This window comes from Pteropus medius, unplaced genomic scaffold (assembly GCF_902729225.1).
Source record: "Pteropus medius unplaced genomic scaffold, Ma_sr-lr_union100, whole genome shotgun sequence".
Lineage (NCBI taxonomy): Eukaryota > Metazoa > Chordata > Mammalia > Chiroptera > Pteropodidae > Pteropus > Pteropus medius.
The window spans coordinates 18,418,581-18,441,267 of record NW_024340696.1 but is presented as its reverse complement, the minus strand read 5'-3'; the positions used below and the strand labels follow the sequence as shown (position 1 = coordinate 18,441,267).

The window sequence follows — 22,687 nt, the reverse complement described above, 5'->3', positions numbered from 1 at the left end:
CTGTTTATAAAATAGAGCTCAAAATTGTTTGCTGGGCATTCAATGCCTTTCATGGCCTGGCCTCACCATTAGTTTGTAAATCCATTTCTCCAACCACACCTAGGCTTTCTCTTCAGCTGGTTTGCCAGACTCACCATGCCCCTTCTGTACCTGTGCTCCAGCCTTTCTCTCCATTCGAGATCCTTCCACCTCTCCTATCCATAATTATCCGTGGACGTTGGGTTGAAGCTGTCCTCCAGGAAGCCTTCTCTGATCTCACTGATGATGTGGCATCTCCCTTAGGTCTGCAGTAGCACACAGTGCAGCATTTGGCCTTTTAAGACTACTTTCTATACTCAGTTATTTTTTTTTAGAAGTATGCATCAGGAAGAGCAGATAGCTTTATTCCTGTGTATTGATTCTTATTAATTGGTAGCAGCTTCCTGGAGCCCTGGGCTGAACGAGCTGTGTCTGAGCACAGCAGGAAAGAGTGCTTTAATCAGTCAGTCGTGTCTACCATGAGTGTAGTAGAAGAGTCGTAGCATAAGCACTTCATATTTCCCATGCGGTGGCCTCCATCACTGGATGGTTAACTTCCTGAAAGCAGAGACTCTCTTATTCATGGATCTTCTGTGGTCTCTAGAGTGGCAAATACACAGCAGGCAGCAAGTCCATGCTGATTTCTGTTTGGCTAGAAATCTGAGGGTTGCTTAGTTGAAGGGTTTTGGCTTAAAACCAAAATATAAGGAGAATCTAGCAAGACAGTCACTATCCTGTTTGAAGTCACACTTTACAACTCAGCTGTTTTTCAAATTGCCGGGTTAGAAATTGATGTGCTTTCCAACTGTCTGCACATAAGTGGATGGATGTCTTCGATTAGTGGTTCTCTGGAGTTGTTTTCTGCACTGCATCACCTTTGAAAGATGGTATCCACACAGTCAAAGGGTTCCACAGAAATCACCTTCTTTCTCTCCCACTAAGAAAAGCTTATCAGAATGCAAATGCATGAAAGAGGTATTGCTATAAGAATCACCTTGAATGTGCTCTAATCAATTTTTCAATAGATAAAAAAAAGTATCAAATTTCCGTATGTTAGCTGTCAATTGTAAAATACTGGCATAATACCAAGGTTAAAAATTGTTACCTTTGTCAATGGTTTTATCAATTAGCTAAGCATCATAGGATCAAAAACTCCTATAGCTGCTCTGGAAGAAGATCCTGAATTCAATGTCAAGGAAACTGGCATATAACCAGATTCTTTGGCCTTTAATACCAAAATGACTTCTCTACATTAAAAACCTAGCCCCCACAAATGAGAAACTGAAAAAATGTCTATTCAAATGGACACCGTCGGTTAAGACCGCAGAGACCAATATTAAATATGTGTGTCCCGTCTTACAGAAGTTATTGGTGATGCAGGGCTGAGATCTCCCTCCTTGACATAGACTCAGTTTAACAGAAAGACTTTTAAGGACCTAGTAAACCGATACATTACAGGGGGATGGGGCTGAGTGGAAATTTTGGAAGTTGAAGGCTGGCTGAAAGACCTGGCTCTGAGTCAACCCCATTGCCCATAGCCCTACTATGGTGGCTGGAGATGGGAGGATGAGGATGGGGTGGATGGAGTGGAAAGGCTGTTTTTGAGCCCCATATTACTGATCAAAGGAGTTTTCTGTGACCTTTATAAATATACCAGCTTTTAAATAATGTTTATGATGAGCGTTAATAAGGTTATGACATAGTCTTGACATTGTCTTGGCTCATGTCAAAATACAACACATTTTAACACAAAGAGTGTCAAGATTCAGAATTTAGAGCGGTGACAAAGCTGATGCCCAAACATCCAGGCAGTTAATTAGAAAACCCAGGCAAGTGGGTCGGGGAGAAGATTGGGGTTATCAGTCTGACGATGTGGCACCTGCCAGCAAATCAAAAACAACGATCTGGACATTTCTGCTTTTACCTGTTTATCATTAGTATCCAGAGACATAGCCCCCAGGGAACCGTGAGATGGAGTGTGTGCTTAGCATCACTGGCTTTGGGATGGAATGAGTTCCAAGCCCAGAGCTGTCATACATTAGTTGTGGGATCTCAGACAAATGTCAAACTTTCTGAGCCTCAGTTTCCTCCTCTATAGAGTAGAGAAAAGAATTAGATTATTTTTATTTATTTATTAATATCGGGGCATAGAACAGAGAAAATATTAGGCACTTATCTCTAGGGCTGTGTGAAGATTAAATCTGATAAAGTCTGTAGTGCTTCCAAGAGCATCTGGCACACAGGAAGTGGTCAAGAGATGGTGGCCATATTACCTGTTCAGGCCTTGTGGCATGACGGACGAAGTCGATGTAGGGACTACCTACAAAAATTAAATCTCTAGACAGGACGTTGCCATTTTGTGAGTTCCAGTCCCGTGGAGTTTTGTTTTGCTGAATTCTGGTATTGAATTCTGCTTCCTCTGGAAATGCTGGAATAAGAACAACACTGATTGTCTCTCCTCTTCTCACGGGGCTGTAAGCTTCCATTATTCTCTGAACACACCACAAACTTTCAAGCCACTGCCTTGGCCCAGAATGCCCTTCTCCCACCTCTCCATCTGTCAAACTGCTGCCTGGGCTTTGCGGGAGAAGGCATCCTGCCAAAAGTCAGAGCCTCGAATCTTCCTGAAAATCTCCTCCCCTCAATATGCACATTCACCCTGCAGCCTCCCCAGGCAACGTTTGATGTGCTTCTGCGTACTCTGTCTCACATTTTGCTGGTCTGCATCTCAGCATTTACACTAATCCCCCACTGCCCACTCCTCCCTACTCATATAGTGTGTGAGGACAGAGACCACTGTCTTCTGTGTCCTTATTAATTAAAAGGTTCTCAGTATCCAACAGTCATTGATGGAATGAATGAATGGGTGGCCGGATGGGATAGGAGGGTGGAGATGGGCCATCCTTCCTGCAGCCCCAGTAGGCTTCTCCTTAGATCTACCCAAGATAAGATTATTGCATTTTTGCTTCCTTGGTTTCACCAAATCAGGAAATGGCCGAGCTGGAAAGCTTGAAGGCTCCACAGTCCCATGCCTGGGTTCTAATCCCAGCTCTGCATCTAGTTAACTGTGTGACTTCAGACTTATGTCCAGTGTGCCTCAGTGTCTGCCTCTGTAATAATCCCTCCTTCGTGAGGTCATGAGGTTTAAATGGAGCCTTATGGGTGAAATGCTTACACCTGAATTTTACATATGATCAATGCTAGATGTGATTCCTCCACCCCCCAAAAAAAAATTAGCGCAGGAAACCTTTCCTAGTCCTCAAATTCTTAGTGGACACAACTCCCATCCCCCCGCCCCCCGCATTCCTATCTGTCCGTACCTCGATAGTGCTTACTCTTACCTGAGATCGCCTTTTTGTATCTACTGGTTTCTTGCTCCCTACTCCACTGGCCATGCTCACTCCACAAGGCAAGTGATTGGACAGTGTCATTCCTACAGCTGACCAGCATCTAGAGATTTAATAAATCTTGAACAAATGATTGGATGAATGACGACCAGCAAAGAAAGAGTTTGCAGAGAAAGGCTGGCTATTATTCCCGGCAATCTCATTCTTGGGAGGTATGTTACCCCACTGAGAGGAGGGTTAACCCATCGACAGATCTTCTAGTCCATTGCATCAGGGACCATCTTGGGGGCAGGGACTGTGCTGGATCAACCATAAACTAGCCCCTTTTAGATTTTAAAATAATCACAGAGGGGAAAGAGACTAGCAAGAGAGGAGTCCCCGGGGAAGGGGATTTGAGAAGGAATTGGGACACAGACTTGTAATAAACAGAATAGGAGGTGCTGGAAGGGATAACAAAAGAAGATGCTGTGGCTGAGTCGCCATAGAAACACTGTTTGGCGTCTGGACTGGAAGATAAGCTGTTTCTTCAACGTGAATTTCACCTTTGCAGTTTGAAAATATGCTCTCCTCCTGGGCCCTGACCCTGTGGATTGGCTGATAAACAGCTGAGAAGCAGAGATCCTGGTACCAGCAGCTCCCTAGGAGCTGGAGATCTATTAGACAAATGTTTGTGGGGTGCCAGGAGGACTAGACAGAGAGTTGGAGAGGTGGCCCCTGTGAGCAGTACACCATACAAGAGGACATTTCTACATCTACCCAACCTGGATTTCTGGGCCTCCTCCAAATCAAGGTGTTCCCATGTTAGCCTCAGAGAGTACCCACATTGTTGTTAACCTGGAGAGCTTCTTAGACATGCAGATTCCTTGGGCTCACCTAAGACCTCTGAGTCAAATCCCTTGTGGAGGGGCGTGCTCTGGGAATCTGAATTTTTTATTTCCTCAGGCGAAACTTCTGCACATCACAGTATGGGAACCAGTGCTGTTCTTCTGTCTAAAGTGCCCACAGAGGCAGAATAAGGGGTGGTGGGCTGGGTATCTGTCTAAGTAGCACAAAAACATGGGTGAGCAGTGAAGTATGACTAGAAATATGAGCAGGTGGGCGAAGGGGCTGGAAGCACAGGAAAGTGGGTCAACTTAGGGCTCTGCAGTGAGTCAGCCTGGGTTTGAATCAAGCTTCTGCCACTCACGAACTGGACATGCATCCTCATCTGTAAAATGGGAATGATCACAGTAGTGCTTCCTGGTAGGGTTATTATAAGGATTCACTGAGCTCATACCCGAACAGTGCAGGGCACAAGTGGGCAGAACCACAAGGTGGAAGAAGCCAGGACTCTGAGTTTGGAGAAGAACCAACAGACTGTGAGAAATCAGCTTTTATTGTTCAACCACTGAGGTTTGGGATTGTTGGTTACACAGCAGTTGGCCTTCCCTGACTCATACAAGGCTGTTAACAAGTGGCCTGCTGGCCGTGAAGGTTCAACCAGTTGTGGGCACAGGGGATCAAGGCTTTGGTTTGTTAAGAGCTTCTATGGCTGCACCCCAAATTCTCTCAGAAGAGTTGTTTATATGGTTACAGGAAAACTTGGACAGTGGGTTCTTTTTACTCACAGACAGCCTCTAGCAGTTGGTCCTTCCCTGGAGGCAAAATAACTATTTCTCTCCATTAATTTCTAGCTTGACTTATTGCATGTCGTCCAACATAGAGAGAGAGTCCTGCTTCTCCACTAGGAGAGAGTGTTTGTGGGCGGGAGGCAGGCGGGGTGAGCAGAGGGAACGTGGTGCCAGCCAGTGTCCTGGGAAACATCCCAAGTCACAAAATAAACAAGGGAAACTTTTTATACTAAAACAATCATATGGAGTCAAATTCAAAAAGTCACATGGATTTTAAGATAGAACTGGAAAGATTCCCAGTTGCTCCAGAAGACTTCCCGTTCCCTAAAGTAAGCATCCCCATTTCACAGATCAAGAAAGTGGAGGTGTAGAGAGGTTAATTAATCAGAACCAAGATCACACAACAAGTAACTGGACTCTAACCAAGCTGTCTTGTTTTAGAGCTTGGACACTGACCACCAGGCTATAATTCAAACTCATGTGCATGTCAGTGTGCGTATTTACCAGTATTGGAGCCCAGAGTGACAGAGGCTTGTGGGAAACTTCCCTGGCCCAGCTCCTCTCTGAGGGGCTTCATCGTGCTTGACTGCAGACCCCAGGCGTGCTGGCCTGCGCTTGACATCCTTTAAATACTCTATGTGCAACCTTCCCCTCTCCTTTTTTAAAGTTCGAGTATAAAGTTCAAAGCCATCCGTCCCCTTTTCCAGCTGAGTCTGCTTCCCCCACCCCCATGTAACTTCCTGGGTGCTGTGATGCTTTAAGATGAAGGCCCCAGTGTGAAAACTCAAATTAATAAACAGTCCTTAGGCGAAAGAGTTAATCATGTCACAAAAGGGGTCGCCTAACATCTCTGGTAAGGTTAAGTATTGTTTACAGATCATTAAATACATAATTAATTTCTTTTTTCCCCCGGAGGCCCCATAGGAAAAGACAGCATCTGTCTTGTCACTTCTGTGTTCCTAACATTTAGCATAGGACCTGGCCTACGGTAGGACTCAATAAATATTTGTCCATTAAATGAAGGTTTGGGTTCCCCGCTCCCCGTGCCATCTGTCTTAGCCTGGATTACAGGAAGCTGGGCTTTTCGAGCCTCTGTGCTGCTCTCCCTCAGGAGTTGCTGTCCAGGGATGCAGGAGGGATGGGAGGAGCGAGGGCCTGCACAGGGCGCGTTACTGAGCCGGCCGCCAGTTGGGGTCAAGGGCAACTGCTGGATTTCAAGCATCATCTTTCAAGAGGTCACTGAAGACACTGTTGGGAGGAGCACGAGAGAAGAGTTCGGTGTTTGGTTTCCAGCTCACAGTGGTCACATTTCCCCTCATGGAGCTTTAACGCAACACATCGGGGTTGTCCTGGGGTGGACCCGCAGTGTCCCTGGGTGTCTCACATATCAGCAGCCACCGAGAAGCCCCAGGGCGGGTGACAAGAGGGGTAGGGCATGGGTGTGACAGTAAAGCCCTGTGGGGCTGTGCCCATGGGAAGTTGGTGGGAGTCTTTGTAGAGCTGGCTACGGTGGGGAAGAGGAAGTGGTCCAAGGCCCCAGAGACAGGCGAGACAGGGTGAATCCAAGGAGACTCATCGGAGGGATCTGATACGCCATCAGAGGGTGTTTCTACGGTGCCCGCAATGTCGAGCACAGCAGGCATTCTCTAATGATTAAATACCTGCCTCCACTGGCCCATCCTTTATCTACATTTTCCCTCTCCTCCAGGTTGATGGGACTTTTAGAGAGAGAATCCCACTTCCAGCTCCTGCCCCTCACTGAGGCGTAAGGCTCAGCGCAGGTCCTTCTGCAGGGACCTGCTCCCCCGAGGGCCTCCTCTGTGCCGGGCGTTCTTGCTCCCCACCTGTGATCCTTTCCTAGGCTCCCTCCCTCAACTCCCAAACCTTTTTTCCGCTTCTTGGGCACTGAAGTTTAAGCTATTTAAGTGGAAACATAGATGCATTTGAAGGATATGGTGGAACCAGGGTTTTGAAATGCAATAAATAAAATTGTACAAGAGAATGAGACAAGTAATCAGCTGTGCTTTCACTCCTTGAAGAGGCTCATGTAGCAGTCATCAGACTCTGCTCTTGGCCTGGTCAAGGGCTATACATCATCCCCCACTAAAAGCAGCCATTGCACATAGGACCTTGTGAAGGCAGGGGAAGGATGAACGGCAAATGAGGATGCCTTTGGCTGGCTGCAGAGAGGTTCAAGGGTGGGTGGCAGAAGGCTGTCAGACCCTAAGCAGAGTTTCTCTGTTCCAGAGTCATGATCTCCTGTGATGCTCACTGAAAACGTAGTACATCAGTTTGGGGTGCTCTTGCTGCAAGTCACAAAGACCCCAATACGACTGGCTTAAACAGAAAGAATGATATTGCTCATGTAATTTGAAGAGCAGAGATAGGACAGATTTGGGGCTTGGTTGGCTTAATGACACTGTCATTAGAGACACAGCTTCTGTCTCTCCACCCGGCTGTCTATGCCATCAGCTTTCTGCTAAGACTGGCTCACCTTGCAGTCACAAGATGGCACAGGATTTCTGTCCAGCAGTGGAGAGAATCCCTCCTTCTGCCGTGGAATGTAAGCCCTTTCATTATGTCTGGGATGGCCCTGGGACTCCTTGTGTCAGGAGCACAGCCTTCCTCCCCACCCCTCTCTCTACCATCCAGTTTGTCCTTCAAGGTCCAGCCCATGCCCTGGCCCCTCCCTGGCCCCCTCCCTATTGTCTCCTCTCTCCCAGCAGTCATTCACACAGACTGTCGGCTGCCTGCTTCTGCACTGTGGTCCCGAACTGCCAAATATGCCTTGTCATTTACTCTCTTGTTTGTGATTGTCTCCCCAGCTCACCTGTACTGGCAAATAAAGAACTGTTGTCTCTCACTTCATTGTAGCTCAGAATGTAGGAGTGGAACAAGCCTTGAAGTCACCTGTTGCTTTAGGTGACTACTCAGAAAAGTAAAATGACCTGCCCAAAGTGACTCAGCTCCGGTGGTAGGTCAGTACTAGAACCAGACCCCTTATTGTCCAGTGACACCTTCAATGGAGCAGAGGTGCAAAGGGGACCTGATTTTGTAAATTATGTAGGCCCTTCCCTGGTAGGAACTAGTTACCATGTGTAACAATGGCAAACAATTTTGATGGGTGAGTGCTGTGCCTGGAAAAGGCTTTAAGGCAGAAGAAAGTTTGGGAGTCACTGGTGCAGTGGGCTTTGGAGCCGGGCTGACGTGGGTTGAATCCTGCCACCACCCCCACTGTCTGATCTCAGCCACCTCACTCCATTTAAGGCAGAAATGCTTTTTGTGCCCACATGTGCCAGGCACACTCAGCAGAGATCAAGTGTGACTTTGCTTGGGTGCTTTGCAGTCTGCTGGGCAGTGTTACCTAGAGGAATGAAGTATTTAATGCCCCCTGAGCTCCTTAGGGAGTTCTGAAGAATACAGAAGGTAATGCAAGGGCAGGAACCTGCATGGTGGCCGGCAGGAGAGTCTGGCTCCTGCCTCTCACCCCTTGGGCCCTGCTACGCTTTCTCGTGCATTCCCTATCCACTGTCCAGTTGATGAGCATCACTAAGAATGCACCTGTCACCAAGGTCCAGCCTCCCTCACAGTTTCGAACAGGGCAGAGTGTCTGAGATTTGTCCTTGAGTAATGAAACAGAGTGAAAACACTGTAAACAGGAACTTTGAAACAGTAATATTTAAGCACTATCCCACGCCCCACCAGATCAGCGTTGCGTCCACCCCGAGCCCCACACTCCCCAGCCCCTGGGCCACTCCTGCCACTGGGTAGAGCAGCCTTGGCCCCTGGCCAGTCCACCCAGAAGCCACAAAGAGAGAACAGGCAGGAGGCCCAGCATGAAAGACAGGAGGCTTTTTGGTGGGCTCTGCCTACCTCGGCTTGAGGACCCTTTTGTGGGCTGCTCACCAGGGTGTCAGCATTTCAAGCTCCTGATCTGGTCATTAGTCTTCTGTTTCCTGGGGACTGGGCAGGCCCCTAGTATTGCTACCTGTTATATACTTTGAATCACTCAAGCAGGAAAGATCTCAGTGCCTAATGGAGGCAAAGATAGAAAATTCCACTCCTGCGTGAGGCAGTCTCATATACATAAGGCTTGAAAAGCAAGCAAGTCTCTGTGTAAAGAAGAAGATGCCCCTTCTTCCACATGGACTAAGCCCTTCCCCAGGGCACACGGCTGGGCAAGTGGTGCACAGACTACATGTCAGCCCCCACTTGCCCTTCATCTAGGGGCCTTTGTGCAATGCACAAACCATACAACTGAACATGGCAGCCCTAGCAACAGGTAAGTACTACATGCTCCTTGTGAGCAGACACTGTGCTAGGCACCAGGAGCAAGACAAGACATAATCCCTGTGCTCAGGAGCTCATACACAAGGGGGAGAGACTGTCCACAGACAAGCCAACCTGTGACAAAAACAATATAGGGTGAGATCAATGCTGTAAAACAAAGAGCGGGATATGGTGATAGGCTTGGGGGAGCAGTGTCATTGAGAACAGTGGAGGTGAGGGTGAGTGGCTGGGGAAGGGGCCAGAAAGAGTTCAGCCTATTTGAGAAGCAGGAAGTTTCAGTGGCTGGAAGGGAGCAAAGAGAGAGGAGGCTGGCATGATGTCAGGGAGATGAGCAGGGCCGGGCTGGGCAAACGCTTAGAGGTCACTGCAAGGACTTTGTGCTACGTGTGCTGGGACCACCAGCATTTCTGAACTATTAGGTGGAAAAGGGAAGGCGGGGAGGAGTAAGATTGCAGCACTAGGAGGAGAGAAAACGAAGATGCAAGTGACACAGAACAGGAGAGGGAAGACCACCCGAGACAGGCTGGGCTGAGCCCGGGGGCTCAGCCAGAGGATGGTAGGAGGGATGCATGGAGGAAGGGATGGATGAACAGGGCCGACATCTCGGCAGACCTCGGCATGACTTGTGATGGTGTGGATTCTGCTGGGTTTGGAGGTGACGTTTTGCCTTCCCATGTTACGCTCCTCAGAGCAGTGGGGAACCACAGCCCTCCCATAAAAAGTAGGGTTACCATTTTTCCCACCCGTGGGTGGAAAACAGGCAGGAAGTCCTCTTGTGGACTAACCGGCGTGATTTGGGTTTGCAGTTCAACGTTAAAAAATCCACGGAGCCCGTCCAGCCCCGAGCTCTCCTCAAGTTCCCAGACATCTATGGCCCCAGGCCAGCTGTGACCGCCCCAGAAGTCATCAACTATGCAGACTACACGCTGAGGACCACAGAGGAGCCTGCTGCACCTGCCAGCCCCCAGGCCCCCAATGACTGCCGCCTCAAGAGGCAGGTCACAGAGGAGCTGTTCATCCTTCCTCAGAATGGTAAGGGTCTCCTGCCTCTCACACTTCCATGAGTAACAGGAGGTTTGCTGGCATCTGTATATGCTGGGTACGGCACAGCCTCAGTGTCTGGCATCTGACGCTGGGCAAGCAGGTGGGCACGGAACCCAGAATTACGGTCCTTTATTCCTGCTGCTGAGTTGCCACATTGCTTCTCTCCCAGGCCCCCAGATTTCCACTAGGAAATGGAGAGTCTCTTTCAAGTCATGTGTACAACTATGGAGAGGGGTTAGAGTCACGGTTAAAACCATGGGTTCAGAATCATGGGTTAAATTCTCTGCCCTTTTATATACTCGTTATGTGGTCTTGGTCATGTTGCTAACTTCTTTGGGCCTCAGTTTCCTCATCCATAAAATGGAATCACACTATTACCTGCTTGGTAAGGTCGTTGTAAAGCATAAATAAAGTAATGCATATAAAATGCTTAGCTCAAGACCTAGCACAAAGAATGTCGTTAAAATATGTTATTATTATTATTGTTCTATTCTCCTCTTCAGCATCGACATCAAGGATGCAACACCATTAGCTATGCAGTGCTATGTTGGGCACTGGGACAGATATGAGGAGCAGTGACAGTCCCAAACCCAGAGGAGCATACAGGCATTTATAAGGAGGTGAAAAATACAGCCTGGAGAATAGATTGTTGTGTGGTTTGGGATTTTGCTTTGTGTGTTTGGAGGCAGAGACAGTGGAAGCAGAAGCAGCAGAACCAGTTTGACACTGACCCCACCCCTGATGCAGCCCCTGGCCAGTAAACAGGTGCCCACTCCACTCCCAACCTGGCACAGAACCACAGCGATTAGCCTGGCCTTTCTTCAAGAACAAATTCACGCCTGTGGCATGAATGAACCCTGGTTGGCTTTCAGCTTCCAGGTTTGCCAGCCCACATTTTAAATAGATTTAAAATAAACCCATTGAAGACTTGAGAGCTAAGGTTGGAGGGTGGGAAACAATTTGCTTGAGGACCCTTGGGAGCGCTCATCATAATCAGAGTCATGAGAGGGCTCCCTTTTCTTGGGAGTCCCAGATGTCTCAAAACTCAGATGAAGCCAGGATTGCACACTCCGCACCAAGGAGACCAAGAGATCAAATCAGAGTCTGGAACTCTGAAAAATTCAGAACACAGTGCGTCTTCTCCTCATGTTTCCTCATTCCAGAGAACAACCAACAAGTTCTGATTCCACAGAGATCTATCAAGAGTTGATTGGTTCAGCAAACATTGACCAGAGGCAAGGGAGCACAGGGGAAGAGGGGGCCAGAGTGACCAGACGCTGTCCCCAACAGTGAGGATCCAAATCAACTGCCGGTAGAGCTCAAAGTCCTGATTCTTGAAAAGCTGAATCCGCTCCTGCTTTTCCCAGCAGTGCTGGCTTTGGTTTGGTTTGGTTTGGGTTTGATCTTGAAGGCTGAGGTGGTCTGAGGGCTGAGCTCTCTGGATGCCAGTCAAGCCCCTTCTGACACTGGCCTCGCTGCAGTTGTCCCTGTGCTGCCCTTGGACACCGCACGGGTCCGGTGAGCAATGTGTGTCTCGCTTTACACACTGCTCACATCGCGGCCGATCTGTTCCTTGCTTAGATGTACCAGGGAGGTTTTCGCTGCTTGCAGGAACCCCATAATGAACCATTTTGGAAATTAAATAGTCCTTTATATTTCTGCCTCCTAAATTAGTTCTGAAAATCAAATTTTTTAAAATTCCTATTTGCTTAAAGTAGAGCCTGCGGCAGCTGCTTGATCCTTTAATTCTGGTATTATTTTGAATAATGAGAATCTGCCAGATGTTTGGCTTCTGTTCAAGTGAGGGGCAGAGTCAGAAGTATTTGTGGTTTTAGAAACTTCTGAATTAAAGGAAAAGTCATGCATTCATTCAGCGAGAATTTATTGAACATGCACTAAAGTCCAATCCACTATCCCTGACCTTGCCCCCAGCATCTCCTCCTGACTCAGTCTTTGACATTTATCTTCAGCCATGAACTCCTGGGGAGCAGGCACTGGACTTTGTGGGAGAGGTGGAGCTGCAGATGAGCCAGGATAGTTTGCCTGAAGCAAGGTGACCAGAACCACACAGGGTGTGATAGTTTTTCTTACTGAAAGTTCACCATGTGCCAGGCTCTGGGTTAAGTACTTTTTAAAAATTCAATGCTCATAGTAGCTCTGAGAAGAAGGAACTGTTATCATTGTCATTGTAAAGATGAGGAAATTGAGGTTCGAAGAAGTCAAGTAACTTGTTCAAGGTCACATAACTGTTATGTAACAGCTCTGTCTGACTCCAAAGCCCATATCTTGACTACTGGGCTGTGATGTAAGGCCCAGGACCACAGGTGCAGCCACCATGAATTTGCACCTGGCTAGGTAGCTTGGGGTTTCATTTGGTGGCATAGGTGGCAGAGATGGGAAAGATGTGATCTAGAAAATAGGATCCCTACGTGCGTGTCAGTGACAGCTTTACCTTCTTAACAGGTGTGGTAGAGGATGTCTGTGTCATGGAGACCTGGAACCCAGAAAAGGCTGCCAGTTGGAACCAAGCCCCCAAACTCCACTACTGCTTGGACTATGACCAGCAGAAGGCAGAGCTGTTTGTGACTCGTCTGGAAGGTATGCTGTCAGTTGACTTTCAGGGACTTTTGTGTGTCTGTCCCCCCTGGAGGAGCCGTGCAGGTGAATATGGGAGCATCTGAAGCTGGAGGCATCCCTGGGTGCTAGATTAGCACTCTGTAACAAGCAGACCCTGAAACATGTGATGCTCAGACACATGGGGCTTTTTTTCTCTCTCACATAACAGTTCAAAGTGGAGATTCCTGATGGGTGGACAGCTTTCCTCCAAACGGTAATTCAGGGACCAGATTCCTTCCACGTGTGGCTCCATAATCCCCTCGTGCCTCTTGTCATCTGTATCTAGCAGGTCAGAGGAGCAGGAGAATAGGGAGAGGGCTCAATTGTTCCTTAAAAACTGTAACCTGTGCATGGCATGCATCGCTCCTGCTCACATCCCATTGGCTGGAACTCAGTCACATGGACACTGACTGCAAAGGATGAGGGGAAACGTGGCTCAACAGGTGCCCAGCAAAAAGAGGATATGGGATTTTGGCGAATGGCTAGCCATCTCTGCCATAGGTGATTTTGACATTAGGCAGGGCTTTGTGCTGGACACAGAGAGGATTTGAGTGGTCAGCATTCCTATAACCAGGTTGTCTTGATGAGGGGGTCAGGCTGTCCCTGGTCTCCCTACCCTGACAGTTCATCGGCAAACAAAGCTAAGACTTTGCAAAGGAGTCGGGGCTAATATGGCTCCTCCATGGCTTCTGGAAGCTGGAGGCTGTGGGTAGGATAAATGGGACTTTTGTATTTAATTTTATTTTTTTTGAGGGATCATCTTTCCTTTTTATTTTCTTTTAAGATTTTAAATGTATTTTTATATACTTTATTTCATTCAGTCTTCACAGTGGTCCCATTTTGCAGATTAAGAGTCTGAGATCTAGCAACATCAGGTGACTGGTCTAAGATCACCCCAACTAATTGGTGCCAGAGCCAGGACTACACTCACGTCCCTTGAAGCTCTTTCTGTCAGGACACATGGCCTCAGTTCTCCTCTTCCTGGGGAACGTCAGCTACCACTTCTCACATGATCATTCAGGAACCAGTCATCAAAGCACCACAGGTGCAAATTTTCACATTGTGAAGCATCAAAAACACCAAGGTTCAGGATATAAAACCGTTCATGAGGTAGTGGCCCAGTGATTCACATTGCAAGTGATTGTGTAGCAAATATTTGAAGTACAGAACAAATGAATTATGGTGTCAGCAGCAACATTAATAGAAGCCAGCAGCAGTTTGTGGGCCCTGGTGCCTGGGGGAAATCTCAGAGTCACGAGGTGCGGAGGGCTCTGGGAAGCACCAAGTCTTGTCCCCATTCTCCAAGGAAGACCAGTGTGTGTTGATATCGACCCCCTTGGAAGATCTCCTATCTCTAAATGTCTTAGTGAAAGGTGAGTCCACAAAGCCAGGGTGGTCAGCCCTGGGGTCTTTCACACATCCCAGGTCATGACCGTTAAGCCAGATTCCGCAGCTTAAAGCAGGGCAGTGACTCTCTCCTACCTGGTCCTCAAGAAGCCCCATGTCTGTGTTGCTTTGTCCTTGGCTGCAGCTGTGACCAGTGACCATGACGGAGGCTGTGACTGCTACGTCCAAGGCAGTGTGGCCAACCGGATAGGTTCTGTGGAGGCCCAGACAGCCCTGAAGAAGCGGGAGCTGCACACCATCTGGGAGGAAGGCCTGGTGCTCCCTCTGGCGGAGGACGAGCTCCCCACAGCAACCCTGACATTGACCTTGAGGACCTGCGACCGCTTCTCCCGCCACAGTGTGGCTGGGGAGCTCCGCTTGGGCCTGGATGGGGTGTCGGTGCCTCTGGGGGTTGCTCAGTGGGATGAGCTGAAGACTTCAGTTAAGGTAGGGTTACCTCTCACCAGGAAAGGTAAAATGACCAAGCTTGGAGACCAACTAACCAGAACAAGCCACAGAGACCCCAATGCAGGTGCTGAAATGACGTGTGTGTGTGTGTGTGTGTGTGTGTGTGTGTGTGTGTGTGTATGTAAGAAGATTGGAGTCTGAACAGAGTGCAGGGCTGGAAGAGATCCATAACCCAAGATTTGGGACTCTTTATGTCTAGTTTTGCTTCTACCTTGGCATGCAAAGACCTTTCCTGCCATCATGGAAGACATGTTATGAGTGCATTAGCGCTGGTGTTGACAGTATTATCCCTACTTAAATTTGTTTCTATTCCTTGTGTACCTACTATGTGCCAGACACTGCAGGGGAGATGAGCACCCAATAACGCTGTGGCTCCCCCATTTACAGTGAAGGGGACCGAGGCTTAGAGTAGTTCAGTCATCCATGCAAGGTCTCCCATCTGGGACAAGGCAAGCTCGGCCTTGAGGCTAGGTTGCTCTGGCTGTAAGTCCTGTGTTGTCCCCATGCCATGTAGGTGCCTGACAGCGTGTGAGGTGCCATCAGCAGGCGCCTTTCCTGATGGATGCTGCAGGCACAGGGAGTATACATTCACTTCCCACCTGCTCCCGTTTTTGCTATGATCTCTTTCTTGTCTTATTTTTCTCTCTTTCCAAGGCTCAGAAAATTGATAAAAATGGACAGTTACTCTCAGCTGGAAATAGGCTGTTCCAAAGCACACTCTCTAAATAGTGTGTGATTTGGGATTTGTGTGGAATCCCAGCCGGGGGCTCTGCACAGAGGAACCAACGCTTTGGTTTATTCGTCTGGTAAACCATCTTTCTCTGGAGGTGGAGGGGCTCCCTTAGGGTTCTGGAGATTTTAGTGCCACCCCCAAAAGGGCGGAACTCCAGCCTATCTAGGCAGAAGTCTCAGGCACCTAATCCACTTCTAACCATTCCCCTAAAAGAGCAAAATCATTCATTCATTCCACAAATACCTTGCCCGGTTTCCACCGTGCCAGGAGCTGGGGATGTAGCAGTAGTTAAGACAAAGCCTTGCCCTCATGGCTCATCCATTCTAGTAATCACCATACTTGTAGTTGTCTCTGTTGCACAAATACACTCTCACTTCCACTTGGACTGCTGGCTTGCTTTCCACAAATGTGAGCAATCTCAGAGGGCAGCCTGGAGTCAGTCGGAGGAGGTGACAGTCTCAGTGCATGTGGCAGGACAGAGGCCTGAGGCCAGGCTAGGGAGCCCCTGGCTCCAGCTGGAGGATGCATGCTGATGTGAGCAAGGCGGGTAGAGCTTTCAGTCACTGCGGCCCAGATGTGTTTCTTCTCTAGGCCAGAATGAGTTAACAAAGGTGCCAGCAGCGGTGCCCCAGTTCTCACCGGAAGACACTCAGCTGAAAGTGGCATGTGCGTCACCGGAGGCCATAGAGCAATTCACTCCAAAGGCAGCTTGAATGATTCATTGACAGCTCAAGAGAAAGATGGAGGCGGGCAGGAAAAGCCATGAAAGGATGGAGAATGAAAGAGGGTTGTAGGCATACCTCGCTTTATTGTCTAACTTTATTGAGCTCCATGGATGGTGCATATTTTTACAATTGGACGGCAAGACCCTCCACCTGCAAAAAGATTATGACTCATTTATTATGATACTCACTTTATCGCGGTGGTCTGGACTGAACCCACAATATCTCTGAGGTTTGCCTGTATTTTTTTCAGCAGATACTTGAAGCAACAGGGCTGAGGGGCAGATGCTGTTAAACCCTCTGACTGTGGTGCAGCTGGCTGGGCTTGTCTGGGGCTCTTGGCACCCTACACAAAGGTGATGAGCCCTTCACGGCTGACAAGTCCAGGCTCCTCTCACCTGGGCAGGGGGGAGTTGAGTGCTCAAGCCTGGTCACCCAGTGGCTACATCCCAGGCCAACCATGGGCCTCCAGTCAGTTCCCTTAAATCAGCAGGGTGGTGCCTATTCCAACTCTGCTGCCACCCCTCTGGATACCTGGACGCCTCCCAGGGCCTCAGTTCCTTCGCTGTGAAATGAGAAATCTATCCGCTGAGGACTCTGGAGAGCCACAGGTTTAGAACTTGGGCTTTGCTGTCAGACCAGACCTCCATTCAGGGCTTAGCTTTGCTACTTTCTGGCTGCGTGAACTTGCCCAGTGACGTGCCCTCTCTGAGCATCAGGGTTTTATGCTGAAAATGGGAATAAGATCAGTGTCGCTCTTAGGGTTGTTGTCAAGATAAAATGAGATGTCTCACCATTCTTTCTCATAAATATTTACAGTGTTTCAACTGTGTGCTGGGTGCTGGGTTGGCTTTGTGGAGCTTACAGCCTAGCGGGATAGATAATATAATTACATCTGGCACATAGTAAGTGTTTAATTAATGTTAGCTGCTATTATTCACGCCATTACCAAAGTCCCAGCAGCTCCCAAATCATTTCATCTTATGACTAGTCGCCTTGGCTAGTCGAATCAATAGGGTCATGCTAAAGAAATTTTTCCTGGATGAAATATGTGACTCAGGCAGAGGACTGGCCAGGTCCTTCAACCAGGCTCACTTCCAAAGCTTAGACTGGCCCTTATTCACCCAGAAACAATGTTCCCACTTAATAATCACAAGAAGTAGTCATTGTCCTTCCTTAATAACCGATGGTGATAAAGCAAACAATTACACAGTGCTTAGTGTGTCAGGCACTGTTCTAAGCTGTTACATATTAATTCATTTAACTTTTACACCACCATTGCTTGGAGATGTTATTATTCCAATTTTGCAGATGAGGAAATGGGAGTTTGGGAAAGTCAGATAACTTGCCCGAGGTCACACAGCTAGTAAATGGTAGGATTGGAACTCAGACCTGGAGAGTCTGGTTTTAGAGTCTATATTCTTAGCACCACCTTTGGACTATGACAGATGTCTGCGTCCTGTGGGGGCTCTTTTGGTCATTTTTGTCTCTCAATGGATTTCTTGAAATGCCAAACAATTTCTTTTTGGAATTTCAATGGAGACACTCTGTAAAGCTGCAGATGGAGACAGAGCGTGTTGGTTGCTTTGCAGAGGCCTCCACACCTCCTGCCAAGCGCAATTATTGCCAGTGGTCTCTGGTGCATTACCTAACATCATATGCCCAGCTTTCTGTTGACATAGTTGGCCATTCTGTTGACCGAGCAAGGCCCTGCTCAGCATTAGTACATGACATTATTGACTCTCTCGGCCCTGCAAGGGCTAGAAAAAATTATCTTTTCAGAGTGATGAATCACAACTCCCCACTGCCCCAAGAACCCGACTGATCAATGCAGTGATTCTGTGTGTTCCCTAGGACCTTAGTGTTCCATAAAGATGCCCTAGGAGCTGGGGAGTGGGGGGGATGAAGGATGAGAGGGGGCCCTGGCCCTCTACCCCTGCCATATCCAGAGTGTCATCTCTTTGATCTGTTTTATATGTTATTTGAATATAAGATATTTGGAAAATCACATTTTGTCGCAAATGACACCATGTCTTATTGAAGCACATGCCACATCTAATTCTTCTGTGCCCTCCAAGGGAGGAGGGTGGAGAAACCAGAGCTGATGGGTTAATGGTTTTTAGAACTCCTGTTGGATTCAAGTTCAATGTGATGGCAGCCTCAGCATTAGTCAGTGTGGCAGAGGCCACCCCTAAATGAAGCCCCGCTCCTGTATCTTCTCTTCTGTCTCAGGAAACTTCTGCAGGAAGCGGAGAGGTCCTTCTCTCCATCAGCTACCTCCCGGCTGCCAACCGCCTCCTGGTGGTGCTGATTAAGGCCAAGAACCTCCACTCTAACCAGTCCAAGGAGCTCCTGGGGAAGGGTGAGTGACGTGTGAGAGGAGAGAGCCAGAGGCCCTCTGGCCCCTGGGAATGTGTGCAGAGGGAAGTGGCACCTGGGAGCCAATGGGGACAGGTGAGCAGGGAGATGGGACGTGAGTACATTTGTGGAGTCAGCCTCAGCTGTGTCCTCCACCCCAAGTTCACGAACCAATTTTTAAGAACACACTTACTTCTTTAAGTTCATATGTATTTACTCCTGGGCCAGTCACATCAGTCAGGGCCCAGGAATGAGCTCATACCTACCTGGGACTTCCAGCCTTGAAGATCCACCGTGACAGGAATCAGTCTTACCCATGGGTCGTAGGAAGCCAAGAGTCAGACTGTAGCCATGGAGCAGAGTGTCTGGGCTGTAGAGGAGACTTGGCCCAGCCCTTGTCACCCAGGCCTGGCTGCACCCACATTACGGTCAAGTGTCGAGAACCCCAGGGTCTCCTTCTCCCATCTCAGCTGGCCTCCACTGTGTTCCCCACACCCACCCCAGTCTCTTCTCAGCCTTTGTCAACCTGCCACCCCCACACCAGCTGGGCGTGGGTGATGGCAGAAGGTATGTGGGTGCATGGGCTGAGGCAGCCTGCAGTTTAAGGCGTCTGTGGTCCATTTACCCAAATAAACATCTCTTCAATTTTCTGGAAGCCTTGGTCTGTCCTTCTGGACATTTCAGCACAGGCCCCAAGTCTTGGAGACCAAAGAGGCTCTCTTGTCAGAGCAGGAAAGCAGCACTGGTTAGCTGTATGATACCTGGACCCAGACCAAGTGCTCATAGCAGGATATAAATAAATAGGTATTTATAGCAGGATACAAATAAAGAATTGCCACTGCATTCAGAATCTTTGAGCAAAAGCTCTTGGGTGAGTGAAATCAGAAGAGCTGGCCTTGCTGACAGATTCCCAAACCAAAGGTCAGAATTCAATGCTTTTTCCTCATTCCCTCCAGACAATTCTTTGCCTCCTCTTCTTTTTTTATAGCTCCTGTCAGGACAATTACAGCACAACACTTTGTCTCTCAAATATCTGCTCAAATAAGAAACTAACCACGGGGCGGGGGGGTGATAATTATAGCAATAAATAGAGAGTAACAATTATTCTAACATTAGCTTTGGGAACGTTGACCAATGAAAAAGCACTCCAGGTCCTGAGCCTTGTGATGTACTTGAAAGCTCATCTGGTGACCCATTTTCCTAGAGGCAGGGTTTCCTAGGGGGTGGCTTTATTTGTGCAGTGCACGCGGGGGCCCAGGCAGCCTGCTCTCACCTTCCACGTGAAGTTGGGGTCCTCAAGTAAAACTTACAGAAGAACAGAGGTGGAGAATGCAACCAACCAGCAGGTGACCTACTATCTTAATAATAGAAAAAATGCTTGTATGAAGAACCAAGGGGATGAAGATATGGGGTAGCTTAGTTTTTCTGGTCTGAGTTTATAATCAACCTGCAGGATGTCGTAGCCATTGTCCTAGGCCTAGTTTGATGTAGGACATGAAGGCACTTGGAAAGGCTCGTAGCAAATGGTTCCCTGGCTGTATTCTAGCATAATTGTGGGCCACCCAATGACCAGACCTATAGCTTATGCCATTGTCTGCTTTCCATATTTGAGTGTAAGTTCCATGAAGCAGGAACCTTTGCTCATCATATGCTGAACATTTAATAATTGTTGAATGAATACGTGGCCCATTGTGGGAGGACCATCAATGCAGATCTTGAGCCAGAGACCCTATCTTTCCATCCCTAAGAGGAAGCATCATCCTAGGCCCCACACCACATCCCAGAAGCTAACTCTTGGCCCTTCTCTCCATCTCTCTTTCTCCTCTGTCCCACTCCAGATGTCTCTGTCAAGGTGACCTTAAAGCACCAGGCTCGGAAGCTGAAGAAGAAGCAGACAAAACGAGCCAAGCATAAGATCAACCCCGTGTGGAATGAGATGATCATGTTTGAGCTACCCGCTGACCTGCTGCGGGCCTCCAGCGTGGAGCTGGAGGTGCTGGGCCAGGAGGAGGAGGGGCAGAGCTGCATGCTGGGCCACTGCAGCCTGGGCCTGCATGCCTCGGGCTCTGAGCGCAGCCACTGGGAGGAGATGCTCAAAAACCCACGCCGGCAGATCGCCATGTGGCACCAGCTGCATCTGTAGCCAGCTGCCTGGTCCACCTCTCTTCTTGGGCACAGCTCCACCCCTCCAGCCTAGCTGTCTTCTGTGACCTCCTCCTTGGGCCCCATCCTCATTCTGACACCCAGAAGACAGCCACGTTTGCCAAGGCCAGGACCCTATTCTTCTCTCATCACACTCCCGTTCTAAAAAATAAGCAAGGCAGGGCAGTGTGTGGACATTCGGGTCACGCTGAGGAATGCATTTTGCTCATCTGTGTCATTGAAGAGACACTTATCAAATACAGCCCTAGTGTAGGTTTTGCAGGTGGGGTCAGGCCAGGTGCAGGGAAAGCTGAATTTGGGGAATAACAGAGCAAAAAAAAAATGTGGCTTTTTAAAAATAAGCATTTAAAAAATGATAAAGGTATCCTGGATCAACTCATAAAATTAGAGATTGTCAGGGTGGGGTGAAACCTTAGCGAGAATGAGATCAAGCTCTCCACCCAAGGCGACGACCCAGCAGTTCTCAGACCTTAGTGTGTGAAGAATCACCAGCAGATTCCCCAGGCCCACCCAGGGACCTTCCAAATCAGTGTTCCTGGCTGGACCCCGGGAACCCTCTTTTTAACAAGCACTCGGTGGTTTTGATGCAGAGGTTGGAGTACCGCATTCAGAGAAATCCGTTCCTACAATATTTCAGATAGGTTTTCACAGTCCTCGTCGGGGCCCCAATACCTTGGTTCCAATGATGGACAGCTCAGCCATCTCTGTTGCGAAATTTGGGGACCTCTGTATTTATTTAATTATTTTAATTCTTAATATTTCATTTGTGCTTTTCGGATCCTGCTCTTGGATTGAATTTGTACTTTTCATTGAATAACTTTATTGTTTTATCTCAAAATCAGTTTATATTATACTTGGGGAGAACTTCCCTGACAACATAGAGGTGAGATCCCCTATTAGTCATTGGGCACTAGTTGTCATGCCTTCCAGCATCACCCAAGTGACCCTCTGAGACAGACCCACCCATTCTCAGCGTCCTAGCCACTTCCGGAGAAATTCCGTTTGGGGAACGTGTTAATTAGTCTACTACATCTGGCTATGTGGAGGTGGAGAAGGAAGATAACTTTAAATAGGAAATAAAGATTTTGCAAATTCGCTTCCCCCTTCAGTTTTCAGGGCTTCTCACTTTATAATCCGTAAATAATCAGCAACTACGTTCCAGATTCCTACCTTATTATTCTAAATAGCTGTCCGCATGATTAATTAAATTATGAGCCTTGCCGAGTGGATATAATATTTGCCCATGAACCAGGAGTCCTGGGTTCTGTTGCTGGCCACCTGTAAAATAGGACTGATGACGTGGCAGCTCTATCTGTGGGAACGATGCGATAGACGAAATCGTGCTCAGAAGTTATAGGCTAAAAACAAACTCTGAGGCCACTCGCAGATCATCTTTAAGCTTCAAGATGGCAGCTGACGATGCCTAGAAAGTGTCGCGACCCTTCCAGGCGTTTCCAGAATCATGGATTCTGCATTCGAACGCCTCAATACTGACATCCAAACTCTGAGCCTTCTGATGTCACACCAGTCCCCTGATCTAAAAGAAACTTCCTAAACAAGATAGATAAACCTTCAACAAGTCAAGTCATTCTTGGCCTCTCCCCAGGACTCTGAGCAGGGAGCTTATCACCTTTAGTCATTATTTTCCCTTTCTATATAGAAGTAGAAACGCATTAGAAATAAGTTCTACCCACCCTCTGGAGAAACAGAATAAATATCTGATTCTTCTTTAATGGGAAAGTCTTTCAGATAATTGGAAATCCTGATCACTAAGGTTGCCCACCTCCTGCCAAGGATTTTTCAGCAAAGCCTTTATTAGTGATTTCCTATATCATGTTTTTGAGACAGCCACCCCTCCCCTACCGCTGATCTCTCTTTCTTGGTTGGCATGATTAAAAGAGAACAAAACATTCCCTATGTAAGCTGGCTGGT

General features: G+C 48.1%; 1 protein-coding gene across 1 annotated transcript in view; it reads left to right on the top strand.

Annotated features, from left to right (window-relative positions):
* The window catches only part of SYT13 (synaptotagmin 13), a 35,985-nt gene extending 14,908 nt beyond the window's left edge, over nt 1-21,077 (top strand). Inside the window, exons 2-6 of the mRNA XM_039867718.1 lie at nt 10,072-10,297; nt 12,773-12,907; nt 14,457-14,758; nt 18,467-18,596; nt 20,431-21,077. Coding sequence (XP_039723652.1) covers nt 10,072-10,297; nt 12,773-12,907; nt 14,457-14,758; nt 18,467-18,596; nt 20,431-20,735 — 1,098 coding nt within the window. The 3' untranslated portion in view covers nt 20,736-21,077. The remainder of the gene's footprint in view (nt 1-10,071; nt 10,298-12,772; nt 12,908-14,456; nt 14,759-18,466; nt 18,597-20,430) is intronic.
* The last annotated feature ends 1,610 nt before the right edge of the window (nt 21,078-22,687 follow it).